This window comes from Anomaloglossus baeobatrachus, chromosome 6 (genome assembly GCF_048569485.1).
Source record: "Anomaloglossus baeobatrachus isolate aAnoBae1 chromosome 6, aAnoBae1.hap1, whole genome shotgun sequence".
NCBI classification, from domain to species: Eukaryota; Metazoa; Chordata; class Amphibia; order Anura; family Aromobatidae; genus Anomaloglossus; species Anomaloglossus baeobatrachus.
Genome location: NC_134358.1, coordinates 401,587,267 through 401,600,917, shown reverse-complemented (window position 1 = coordinate 401,600,917; position 13,651 = coordinate 401,587,267). Strand labels below are relative to the sequence as shown.

Genomic DNA, 13,651 nt, shown 5'->3' with positions numbered 1-13,651 from the left:
TCCTATAAATCTTGCTAGAGAAAAGTGAATCGTGTTAATATTAGATTGGTTTGTATTGTAGAGTCTCATGCCGCGTGTAAAGCCAGTATAGTGGAACCTTGGTTTACGAGAACAATCCGTTCTGGGAGTGTGCTTGTAAACCAAGTTACTCGTCTAGCCAAGCAAAATCTCCCATAGGAAATAATAGAAGCTCAAACAATTCGTTCCACAACTTATTCAATGTCCTATCCTGATCCCCCTATTGTGCCATTCCACACATGCACAAACACACGCATACACACAAAACCGCGCGTACACACACACACACCGCTGGACTCCTCCTGGTTCTTGTAATTTTTCCGAGACAGGATGTGTATCAGGTAACCATCGCGACCGATGCCGGAGCATCCGCTGCCAGCAACGTCAAAGGCATGAGCCGCTTGCCTCTGATTGGTCAGCACGCTGCCCTTGAGAAGCTGCTGACATCGGAAGTTCCTCCATTGTCGCTATGGTTATCCGATACACATCCTGTACCGGCGAACTACATGAACTGGGAGGCCAGCAAGGGAACGGAAGGTAAGGTGAGCATAATATGTGTGCGTGCGTGTTTGTGTGTGTTTGCACGTGTTTGTGTGGGACTGCAAGAGCGGGTCAGAGCGTGGTGGATGTACGGAACCGGAAGTGTGAGCTTGTGAGTATTTGCTCGTACAGCACAGCATGCTCGTAAACTGAGTTACATATTTACAGCAAGCTTTGTTCGTATAGCGAAATACTCGCTAAATGGGTTACTCGTAAACCGAGGTTCCACTGTATAACTGTGGAAATCACTCTCTAGCTAGCAGTATACCATTCCACTGGGGCCGCAAGATTGATCTTGATATTTTCATTTAGTTTGATCATAATTTTATTTATTTTTTCTTTTCCTTACAGTTGAGGTGGCGGATGAGTTTGAAATGAGTGTAGATGGTGATATTGATGAGATAAACAGTTCTGAAGTGATCACTAGCATATTTAGTGATGCTCTGGAAGATGAGGATGATGAAAGCTTTGAAGAAAGTTCCTCAAAACAAAGGGAAAAAGTCTTTGATGATGGAGAAAGAGATGATGGGGAAGACGCTCTTAACATTTCTTCTATGTCTTTGCTCGCTCCTTTAGCAGAGACAGTTGGTGTTGGAAGTCCAGAAGTATGTCTAAGTAGCAGATAACTGTTTGTCCTGGCTGTTTTACACATGACCTGTGCCAAATTCATCAATTTTATTTATTAAACTCAGGCCTTGCTCTCAAAATCCAGCATGGCGGCAGATGGTAATAAAGTCTATGAGAGCCCAAAATCGGTGACGTTCCAAACGTCTGCCAAAGAAGCTGCTTCAGAATCCCAGGAGAGTAGTCTGTGTGAAGAGGAAACTCAAAATCTACTTTATAGGTACTTTTTTTTTTTTTTTTAATTTATTTATTAAATATATACCCTACATATAGTATACACTACTCAAAAAGTTAGGGATATTTGGCTTTTGGTTGAAATTCCAGGATAGTACTAAAATTCACTCTAACCCTTTCAGGTGAACTTAATGTGACCTTCTCTAAACTGTTGAATGCCCATGTCCAACTGTTCAATGTTTCATTGCTGTTTGCGCAACTTGCTGTTCTCTAACAAGGAGCTTAATGGCAATGTTCACAACAGTTGTTTGATCCATGAATCGCCATATACATTTCAGGATTCAATTAGAATTTGTATTTTAAAAGTCGTCCTCCTCAATTCTGTTCACACTTTGACACTATGAGACCAACAGGACATCTAACAATTAATCAATATTAAGTCTGGCTTCAAAAAGGATGTTCTCAGATGGAAGTGGCCGCTGAGCTTAGAGTGTCATGAGCAGGTTGCAACAGAGATACCGGGAGGCTGGAGGAGTCACAGAAAGGCAGAGAAGTGGACTTCCTTCGGCCACATCCCACACTGATGACCACTTCATTGTGAACTATGCTCTTCGGAATCGGATGATGAATGCCACACAACTCCAGGCACATTTAAGAAAGGTTAGAGGCACCCAAGTGTCACCTCAGACCATTCCAAATTGTTTACATCAGTGTGGTCTGCATGCTAGATGACCTGCAAGGGTACCTAGCCACGCCACCTAGCACTGGCGCCATAGTCTTGCTGGACAAGGGAATCAGTGGGCCTCAGGGCTGTTCACTGATGAAAGTCGATTTATGCTGAGCAAAAATGATGGCCGACAATGCTGTTGAAATCATCAAGGAGAGCGCTATGCATCAGCCATTTTTATTACCAGACCAGCCTTTGGTGGTGGTAGTATTGGCAGGTGTGTGTAGTCTCTACAGAACTTCCTTACACTTTGTGAATGGTAGTGACAAGCCTTACTTCTGGAATAACATCATTAATCCAGTCATTGTGCCTCTGTATGAACAACACCAGTCTAATTTTTAATCTTCATGAAAGACAATGCTCCCACATATCAAGGTTGCATCATTAGGGAAAGGCTACTGGAGACTGGGGGACCTCAAGATGCAGTGGTCTGCATGTTCTCCAGACCTGAATCCCATAGAAAGCCTATGGAATCATCTGTGATGCTGTGTAGAGGCTTGTAACTCTGCACCCCAGTACCTCAATGACCTGAGGGCCACACTTCAAGAACAGTGAGATGCCATGCCTTGGCAGACAGTAACTCCACTTGGGGAACAGCATGAGACGTCGTTATCAGCTGTAATTGATGCTCAGGGCCACATGACACGTTGAGACATTGACATTTTGGGGTTATACCCACCACTGTTGGCTTTTATTTCAATAAATTGTTTGAGTTGTGGAAATCACCATGGCGTGCTGCTACTTAAATGCCCTACTTTCACGATAAAATATCACTGTAGCGTGAACTTTTTATATTTTATATAAATTTCACCTAAAAGCCAAACATCCTTAGCTTTTTGTGAGTAGTGTGTATGTAATGTCTGTGTTATAGAAACAAAAACAGTTTATGCTCTGTACAAAATGCAAGGTCTGGTCGGTCTAACTAATATTTCCATTCAGCATTGACGCGTATAGATCCCAAAGATTCAAGGAGTCGGATCGTCCTCCAGTAGTGCAAAGAATCGTCCGTAAAGAAGACGTGTCTTCTCGGCCAGAGGACAAAAGGAATGCGTCACCACGACCTCTTAACATCAAACAAAAAATGAAGGTATTGTTACCAGTTGTCTTTTTTTATTTACTAGTTAGCAAGGAGTGGAAAAAAAAATGATTTAACTCATTGTAAGCAGATGAATAATGTATCTCTACATCCATCGTGAATTCTGGGAAAAGGGAAGTCCTGGTGCCAGAGTGAACAGGTTCGTAAACTGCAGGAGCATTTTATGTGACCATGGTGTATGCATCAGCCTTGTTACTTTTGTAAGAAGATTCCACAAATGTAAATAAATTGCATTTGTTTCCCAAACTATAAAAATGCCCAAATCACATCTGCAAAGTTCACTCCTCACTGGTCCAGTCTGTGAGGGTGTAATAACCCTATGTTACCTCTAGATGGAGATATTATACTGGCATATAAACGTAACCCGTTGTTTTAATTATTATTTAATAAATCAATAGTATAAGTAACTTTGTAATATTTCTTCTCAAACGAATTTGCTTCTTTCTCTGCCAGAATTGATCAGTCATTACCAAAATTCTCAATTCTGAGGTAAAATCTGTATTCAGTGAAGACTTTCCCATTACTGAGATAGGAGATGGCAGTTGGTGCTGATGAGAGTCTATGATGGGAGGAGCTAGAGACAGAGCTCCGCCTCTCCTCTTCTATTTACATAGATTCTCATCAGTAACAGCTGCCATCTCCTCTCTCAGTAATGGGAAAGTCTTCGAGTATTTTGGTAATGACTGATCAATTCTGGCAGAGAAAGAAGCACATTTGTCTGATGATAAATATTATAAAGTTGCTTATTTTCATGGCTACTATTGATTTCTGAAACAAAAATTAAAACCGTTACACTTCAAACGTGGCCGGAAAAGACGGAGTTGTCCATCTAGGGGTTTTTTTCTGAAATGTTGGCCTTGATGTGAGTACGTGCCTATACATCATGTGCCTAATTATATTCTATAGTTTTGGTGCTTTTTACAGCCAATATGGGGATTGTGTTACATAATTTTAGACCTATGGATGACCTTCTCTACCTTTTTCATTAAATTTAGATGCTGAATAATGAGATCAGCATGCAGCAAACTGTGATTCATCAGGCCAGCCAGGCTCTGAATTGCTGCGTAGATGAAGAACATGGAAAAGGATCCCAAACTGAAGCAGAAGCTGAGCGTTTGCTGCTGGTATCAAGTAAGTGCAACTATGACTGTCACTATCAATAGCCTGCAATGGGCCAATGTAAGTTGAATGCAGCCTCTATTTATGATATCTCCCGCATGTAGCAATTGGCAGTAAAGATGGAATATCCTTTCCTTAAACGGTCAACATTTGCACAATGGGCCCAATGATCACTAATTCGTGCTAATTGTCTGTAATGGAGTCAATAATGTGTCCTGGATAGCGGATTCACATGCAGTGACTGATAAATTGTGAGGCTGCCTTCATGTCAGGCTTTAGGGTATGTGCGCACGTTGCTTTTTACCTGCTTTTTACCTGCTTTTTTGCTGCTTTTTCTTCTGCGCTGTTTAATGCCAAAATGGATGTGTTCTTCTATTCAAGCAAAGTCTATGGGAATTTGGGTTTCTTGTTCACACTATGTTGTTCAAAATGCTGCCTTTTTGTGGCAGAACTTTGGTCAAAAACTCAGCTTTTCAAAGAAGCAACATGTCAATTGTTTTTGCCATTTGGGTTTTGCACTGCAAAGCTGAGTTTTTGACCAAAGTTCTGCCACAAAAAGGCAGCATTTTGAACAACAATAGTGTGAACAAGAAACCCAAATTCCCATAGACTTTGCTTGAATAGAAGAACACATCCATTTTGGCATTAAACAGCGCAGAAGAAAAAGCAGCAAAAAAGCAGGCAAAAAGCAGGTAAAAAGCAACGTGCGCACATACCCTTAGAGTGTAATATACTATTCACTAAGAGCTCTTTCTCTTCAATTATCCTGTGGACAAAGGAAAAACGCCCCGTGCAAAAGTTTACACACTGAGGTAACGGGTAATGAGCAGCCCAAGTAATGCTTTTTGAGATATATGTATCAGAAGTAAATATCATGACTTTAACACCAGCCGAAGGCGGACACAGGACATGCACAAATGCTGTGAGTCCTTGGGTTTTCCCTGCACAATGGCTTTCTCAGCTACCCCACTATACAGGGAACTGCAACTGATCCCATTCATTCCCTCTGTACAGGGAATGGCTGTCAGGATCATTAGTGAGGATCCCTTTTTAGGTGCTCCACATAACAAGCACATTTTCTTTAAAGCACCACTGCATTTTTTTTTTTTATTTAATTTTTTTTTTCTTTTTTGCATTTTGCTATAGTTAATGCTGCACAAATGACTTGAGTTTTTTTTTTTTATTAATTTTTTATATACAGCACAAAAAAGGATATATATATTGCCTAATCTAAAGTAACACATAGTGTTTTTTTTTTTTGTTTTTTTTTTATTTTTATTGTATAGCTGAAAAAAGAGCCGCAATGCTTGCAGAGCTGAATAAACTGAAGAGCGAAGGACCTCAGAAGAAACCCAATTCCCATGGCGCTGATAGCACACCATCTAGAGGCTTTATATCAATTTCTGAAATATTTCTCCCTCTTAAAGCAGATTTTGTCTGCAGCACTTCCCAAAGACCAGGCAAGTATTCGTATACACTTCCGTTTTTGTGTCTGCAAGGCAAAAAACATCTTCAGTGTTCATTCTCATTTTATTGTTGGGTATTTGTGTAAAGACTGATCCAGAAAATTGGATCAAAATAGCACATGTACAAGTTGTGCCTTTTTTTTTTTTTTTTGCTTCTAGATCTGTTTAAAGATAAAAATGAGTATCCTAATTGACTTGTATAGATTAATGTGGTCATTTTTTTAAACTGACAGTCCACAGAGAAGAAACACGGTTCTGCATATACGACCTTACATTTATGCTGGTGTATGAAAATTGACTTCTTTTGCAACAATTATGAGTTGTTAAAAGCAAATCTGTCAGCAGGTTTTTGCAACCTCATCTGAGAGCAGCATGATGTAAGCAAAGAGACCCTGAATCCAGAGGTGTATGACTTATTATTTATTATTATTAGTTTACTGGTTGCAGCTGTTCTTACCCAGTATTTATAGATTTGGCATGTAGCGGAGCTCTGAAAGCTGCCCCCCCCATGCTCTATATAAAAAGTCTATAGACTGTGAGCTGCTAATTACAGCAGATGGTGTGCCGATCTAGTCCAGCAATAATCTCCTGAAGCTAAAATAAACATTGCAGGTAAACAATTGCAAACAGTGTGATAAGACGCATCTCTGAAATCTGTGTTAACCCCTGCAGCATGCATTCTTCAAAAACCTGGTGACAGATTCCTTTTAGCTAGCAGATATCAGTAGATGGCAGTGTTGGATGTAAAATGAACTGTCTCATTGCTGCAGTGTGTAGAAACTATGAAAAGAGCAGTCTTGTATCACACATACTGATGTCTTTATTAGTCGCTAAAGATACAATGAACATTTATTCTTTTCTTTGTCGCTCCATTGGGAGACCCAGACAATTGGGTGTATAGCTTCTGCCTCCGGAGGCCACACAAAGTATTACACTTTAAAAAGTGTAAAGCCCCTCCCCTTCTGCCTATACACCCCCCCGTGCATCACGGGCTCCTCAGTTTTTATGCTTTGTGCGAAGGAGGCACACATGCACGCAAGCTCCACAATTTAGTCAGCAGCAGCTGCTGACTATATCGGATGGAAGAAAAGAGGGCCTATAACAGGGCCCCCGGCATGCTCCCTTCTCACCCCACTCTGGTCGGCGGTGCTGTTAAGGTTGAGGTACCCATTGCGGGTACATAGGCAGGAGCCACATGCTGTTTTCCTTCCCCATCCCTTAGGGGCTCTGGGTGAAGTGGGATCCTAATCGGTCTCCAGGCACTAGGACCGTGCTCCCTCCGCAGCCCCTGGGGGAATCTGCTGGACAGGAGCCGGGTATCGTCAGGGAGGACCCTGCTACTGTGAGGTACTCTGTGTCCCCTTGGGGACGGCGCATGGAGCGCCTGTGTTATGCACGCTGCAGCAGCTGCTGGGTGTGTTAGTGCGCCGGGACTACCGCGCTGACCGCGCTTGTTTGCCGGCCGCGCTTATAACTTTACTCCCCAGGCTTTTGCGGCCTAGTACCGCATATTCCCGCCCCCGGACCTGCCAGTCAGGGGAAGGGCGGGACGCTGCACTAGACGTCAGCGCTGAGGGCTGGAGCATACTTGGTATCCTCCTCCCCCCTCACTGAGCACCGTGGGGCACCAGATTCCCGCACTTTCTAAGGCACGCCCACGGCCCCCTCCTCCTCACAGAACGCCGGCAGCCATTCCTGTCAGCACTTCTGAAGCTGGAGAGGAGAAACAACACAGCTTTGGGAGGCCCAGGCAGGGAATCTGGTGGTCACACAACCGCTACGGGCGGTCGGTAAGCCGCACCTGGAAGTGTGTATATATATATATATGTGTGTTTATATGCTATACATTTACTCTGTACGGCCGCACTGTTGGTTTTTGGCTATATACCCTCCCGGATTGTACTCAGAGGAGACAACAGCATGTCGTCCGCAAAAAGCAAGGGTGCCAAAGCACAGGCTTACTTTGCAACCTGTACCTCATGTGCGGCTATGCTACCGGCAGGTTCCACCTACCCTCATTGTGTGCAATGCTCGGCCCCTGTGGCACTCACTCAGCCGGAGCCTCTGCCACTGGTGGCCCAGGTGGAACCACCTGCTGCCACTGTCCAGGTGACAGGGACAGAGTTTGCAGTATTCGCTGACAAACTTTCTGTGTCTATGGATAAATGGTCTGCTAAGATACTAGAAGCCTTGCAGTCCAGACCGGTAACTCAGGCCCCGGGCACTGTTGAATCATTGACCCCAGGCCCCCCTCGGTATTTCTCCCTAAGGTGGTATCCCCCTTTCATCTCAATCAGGATATCTCCTTACCTTCTTTTTGTCCTCATCCAGTTCACCAATGTGAAAAGGATTTGCACTTGTTAGATCTGGTGAGAGCACTCAGACTCTACATTTCTCGTACGGCGCCCCTGCGCCGCTCGGATGCACTCTTTGTCCTTGTCGCTGGCCAGCGTAAAGGGTCGCAGGCCTCCAAGTCAACCCTGGCTCGGTGGATCAAGGAACCAATTCTTGAAGCCTACTGTTCTTCTGGGCTTCCGGTTCCCTCAGGGCTGAAGGCCCATTCTACCAGAGCCGTGGGTGCGTCCTGGGCTTTGCGGCACCAGGCTACGGCTCAGCAGGTGTGTCAGGCGGCTACCTGGTCGAGCCTGCACACTTTCACGAAACACTATCAGGTGCATACCTATGCTTCGGCAGATGCCAGCCTAGGTAGGCGAGTCCTTCAGGCGGCGGTTGCCCACCTGTAGGAAGGGGCCGTTTTTCGGCTCTATTACGAGGTATTAATTTACCCACCCAGGGACTGCTTTTGGACGTCCCAATTGTCTGGGTCTCCCAATGGAGCGACAAAGAAGGGAATTTTGTTTACTTACCGTAAATTCCTTTTCTTCTAGCTCCAATTGGGAGACCCAGCACCCGCCCCTGTTCCCTTCGGGCTGTTGTTCTTTTGTGTACACATGTTGTTCATGTTGAATGGTTTTCAGTTCTCCGAACTTCCTTCGGATTGAATTTACTTTAGACCAATTTATAAGTTTCCTCCTTCCTGCTTTTGCACCAAAACTGAGGAGCCTGTGATGCACGGGGGGGTGTATAGGCAGAAGGGGAGGGGCTTTACACTTTTAAGTGTAATACTTTGTGTGGCCTCCGGAGGCAAAAGCTATACACCCAATTGTCTGGGTCTCCCAATTGGAGCTAGAAGAAAAGGAATTTACGGTAAGTAAACAAAATTCCCTTCTTGTTTCGTATATGACATTAATCAAAATTGTAATGTTTTCACATGCGGATTAATCTCCTGGAGCTATCCAGTTTACCAGCTTATGTTTTAAACATTTTTTTAGAGAGAATTATCCGGGTTCATAATATAAACACTATGTGGGGTGGGGGGAAAGAATAGGGATTCATTAGGATTGACCGTCCAGAGCTATCTGGAGTAAAATGTGACAAATTTCTGTAGAGTACATTTGTGCTATAATTTACAACTACTGCTATTCCCTGCCCACAAGTTGCGTAGAAGTGAAACAATATGTCCTCCTCTGCCTCTGAAACGCCTGTAACTTTGTCAGCTCCACTGCAGCCCGTCCATCTGTAACAGCAAATAGCCCTTGTAACCTGATGCTGCACATCGTATATTCAGAAGAATGTATCTTATTTTAAAACCCCAGTATTGTAAAAGAGCAGCATCATATTTTAGTTTAATGATTTTATTTTCATCATCTTTTCAGTTAACCTAACCCTCCAAAAAAACCTAAATATTTATATGCAGCCATAGTGCAAATCTTCAGGAAATTACATTTCTACTGCCTAATGTGGTGTAGCTGCAGGGAGAAAATGAAGTTATATTCTCCCTGCAGCTGCTCAGCTCCAGTCTTCGTGGTGGCTCAGGGGGACTGTGAGCAGTCACATTATTCAGTGAACGTGAATACAGCATGCTCACCGATACTTGAGACATCTGCAGCATGTGAATGTGCTGAGCAGGATGGCGCTTGAGGAGCAGTGAGTGTGATGGCAGCGTGCTCACTGAGTAAAGACTGCTCACTGCCGCCCAGATGACGGGAGTACAGCGGCTGCGATGAGAACAAAGCCCTGCAGCTAAACAGGACATTAGATGGCCGCATGTGTTTGGAACGTTATTTACTCGCAGATAACGCTATAGCTGCAGGTAATCAGATTTCTTCTCATGACAGTTTCCGTTAAGGCTGCCTTTCATTTTCGTTCTTGCCAACTGAACTACAGTCCTTCACCAGCCGCCCCCCTCGTGCCATACATATGCACTGTTGGCTAAGCAGACTTGTCAATGAGTAGAGCTGCCTGAAACTATTGGAAGCAATTCATCTCCAGTGAGAATAAAAGAAACCGGAACCAGTAATGCCTAATATTGTTGGCGATCCCACTAAACACTAAAATGACCTTTTATTCAACAAAATGCATAGGATTTGCCAATAATAAATTAATATGTCTGTTTTACTAAAGTCTGGTATTGTGAAAAATAAATGGTGAAGGGTAACATCTGACGGTAAATGAATTCATACGTATTTCAGAAGTACAAAGAAAAGATGCCCCAGCATTGTCATTTATAGTGAATGTATAGTTTTAGTAAAACTGATTGTCTGTTCTCTCTGGACCCTTTTAGGATGTTTGTGACTAATAACAATACTTTCTTGAAGCCTGAATCTAATTATTTGCCCCTTCGTAAGTCTTTTAAGACTAACACTGTAAAATTTGCTTTTCAGACTCTGCAAATTATTACTTCTTCGTAATTATCAGATCTGGTGCTGAGAACATGGTGGCTACCCCACTGGCCAGTATTTCCAGCTCCATGAAAGGAGATGCTTTGTCCTTTCCAACAACATTTACTCTGTAAGTAATCGTGACGTTTCTGCAAGTGAGATCCTGAATGTCTGAAGACCTGTTCATTAAATGAAATACAAGAATTGCGCTGTTTATTGTTACATATGCCTTATGGCTCCACTGTAGTGTTACTCATCTTAACTAATTGATTTTTTCAGTGAAGAGGTGTCCAACAACTTTGAGGTCTTCATAGACGTCTACAGCTTGGTAAGTTAGTAGTTTAGAGCTTCTGTTTGAGGTGATGGCATACTGTATATAACTATATATAATAAATTTATATCGCATGTTTTAGGCCCAACAAAAGGAATTCCCCACATCTGATAAAAGGAAAAAGGCTGTGAAGTCAAAGGTAATTAAGGTTTCTAAACTATACATGATTTGATGCTTATTGAATTAGCCTCACATCTCTCAAGTTACTGCAGTCAGTACATGTGATATATTTGTGTAGGTGTTGCTTGGAATAACCTAGATATCACCCTTATTATTAATGAAACAATGGCCACTTTTTGGGTTCAGGTATTTAGTGCCGACCTCTGCAATTGTGCAGTTTCCGATCATATAGTCCTGTTGCATAGCTGCCAGAGCAATACATAGACTGGGTACAATTGGATCCACTTCTCTGCATGTATCAGGGCTAGTTGTATACGGAACTGCTACCTTTGTATGTAAATGTAGCACCACTGAGGTCATCAGGGGGCTACAAGGTACTGCATCCCCACCAGAATGCAGGGCTTACCCCCCCCCCACCCCCCAGGAACCCGGAAGACCAGTGCCGGTAACAACCAAACACTCCAGATAATCCCTGTTCTCCCCAAATTTCCCCATAGAATGCTACCAGGCTAGGGCCGCCTAGAGGTGGAGCCAATCCAGTCCACTTGACAACCAGGTTGGAGAGGCAGACAGTGGACAGTCGGAGACAGTCGGCAGGAGTCGGTGACAGAGTGAGGAAGCGAGCAGACGCACTGACAGGAGTGAAACAGTGACCTGAGGGCCCAGGCGGTTGGTTGCCGGTGGAGTACTCCCGGAACCACAGCACCGACTGGGTACCCAGAATCCTAGGTCAGGCGAACGCTTCAAGCAGACCTGATAAAATTTGCACAGTGAGGGGACCATCAAGGGACCTCACTGAGCTTGAAGTTTGGGACACAGTAGCAACGGGAGAACCGGGGAATAGGACCAGAGACTCCGACCCGACAGGGTTCACACTACCGTCATACGGACTGCCGTTGGGAGACTACTACGAGGGGACCCCCAGCCGCTCCAAGGCACGGTGACCCACCAACCAAAGAAAGGTGCAGGGGAAAGAAGCCCACTAGGTCACTAAACCGGCACTGGAACGAAGGGGACCTGCGGTGAACACCAGTCTTCCTCGGGTGACCAGTTTACATCTTGCTGTGAGTAAATGAACCAGTTACACTGCAATCCCCTGTATGGCCGGTCTTCTTTCAACATCCGTCTGCATCACCTATCCTCTGGGGCCTGGTCCTGCTTGCGGAGGGCCGAATATCCAGGCTGCCACCAACACCAGCCCCAGTAGTCGCAAACCGCAAGTGGCATCACATGATAAACTCTTATTTAATTCCCCTGTAAATATACCGCTTTTAAAAAGCACCCAGGGCACGGAACCGGGCAATGGCCACCAAAGTGACATTTCCCAGTTATACACCGCCGGGACCGAGTACCTCATAACCCTGTGCGACACATAAACAGAAAAGCTTTTCTTTAAAAACATTAAGGAATTTAAAAAGTTGACAACTTTTATTAACCCAGCAAACCCCACTTAGAAATCCATTAGAGAAAGTAATTAGCAGTTCTTTTGTGTATTTTGGTATTAAATGCAGTTTTTTTGCCCAGGCTCTGCACAGGACTCTGCATCTTTCTGCTTATATAATGCAAAAGCTTATGTCTTTGGTATGCTTTTACTTGGCCTCTACAGCCTGCTTTGTTAGTGTGTCAGTACTCTATATTGCACAGGTAGGACAATATGTATACTGTACATCTTGAATCATTTGTGAAGAAGTTGTAAGTGGCATCATTTTTCTCTATCGTTTTAGCTGTAGAATCCTTAGTCTCTTACAATTGGCCCATTTGTGTTTGCTCCCTAACAATAACTGATCATAACTGGACAATGACTATCAACTTTGCCTCTGTTCTAATACTTGGCTACAATAAGAAACGTTTTCTGGATTGTCTTGTGCTTTTAAATTGATGGTGTATCCTTACAGACCATATTGTCTGTGGGGATCTGATTACAATGATCTGCAGTGTTTATTGCACCAAATACGAAAAAATATACAGAAAAGACCATGTCTGATCAAGCTGCACAATACATGGTACACTATGGACCATATCTTGCAAAAACACTACTTTATGTTGTATGTGAAGATGCTATATTGTGTATAATGGAGCTGGACATGTATGGAGTGCTGCACACCAGGATTTTCCACGTGGCGATTGAAAGGGCACATTCTGGTGTTTTCCATTGGCTATCCATGCACAGAGGCATTTTTGTTGGAGATTATCACTGCACGCTGTCTTGGGTGAAGCAGAGCTGCTCAGTGGTGTAAAGTGAGCAGAATATTTAGTAAGCATCTCATAATCTTTCCATCTTAAACTTTCTGTTCATATCTCACAAAAGCTGAATGTATTTATTGTCCTATTTTTTTTATTCATTAGGCAATTACACCAAAGAGGCTTTTGACTTCAATTACCGTAAGTAAAACACTTTTATGTATAAATGAGGAAACCCTTTAAAATCCAAACAGTTTATTGCCTGATATTTGGCCTTTATTTTCTAAACCACTTGTTTCTTTATAAGACCTCGGTCAGCAGGTTTTTGTGATGTAATCTGAGAGCATAGAGTTTGATTCCAGCGATGTGTAACTTACTGGGCTGCTTGTTGCAGTTTTAATAGGATGCCTGTTTTCTCTGCTGTAGATGTGGCAGTGGTCAGAAAGCTGAGCTGTGTATAACCCTGTCCACACCCCTGATTAGCAGCTTCCTGTATACAATGTACATTGCCAACAAGCTTGCAATCAGTGGTGA

General features: G+C 43.5%; 1 protein-coding gene across 1 annotated transcript in view; it reads left to right on the top strand.

Moving 5' to 3' along the window:
* Positions 1 to 13,651, top strand: part of ANLN (anillin, actin binding protein) — a 158,670-nt gene that overhangs the window by 76,471 nt on the left and 68,548 nt on the right. Inside the window, exons 10-18 of the mRNA XM_075315129.1 lie at positions 910 to 1,163; positions 1,251 to 1,402; positions 3,023 to 3,170; positions 4,175 to 4,310; positions 5,585 to 5,758; positions 10,489 to 10,615; positions 10,765 to 10,813; positions 10,899 to 10,955; positions 13,283 to 13,318. Of these exons, the coding sequence (XP_075171244.1) occupies positions 910 to 1,163; positions 1,251 to 1,402; positions 3,023 to 3,170; positions 4,175 to 4,310; positions 5,585 to 5,758; positions 10,489 to 10,615; positions 10,765 to 10,813; positions 10,899 to 10,955; positions 13,283 to 13,318 (1,133 nt within the window). The remainder of the gene's footprint in view (positions 1 to 909; positions 1,164 to 1,250; positions 1,403 to 3,022; positions 3,171 to 4,174; positions 4,311 to 5,584; positions 5,759 to 10,488; positions 10,616 to 10,764; positions 10,814 to 10,898; positions 10,956 to 13,282; positions 13,319 to 13,651) is intronic.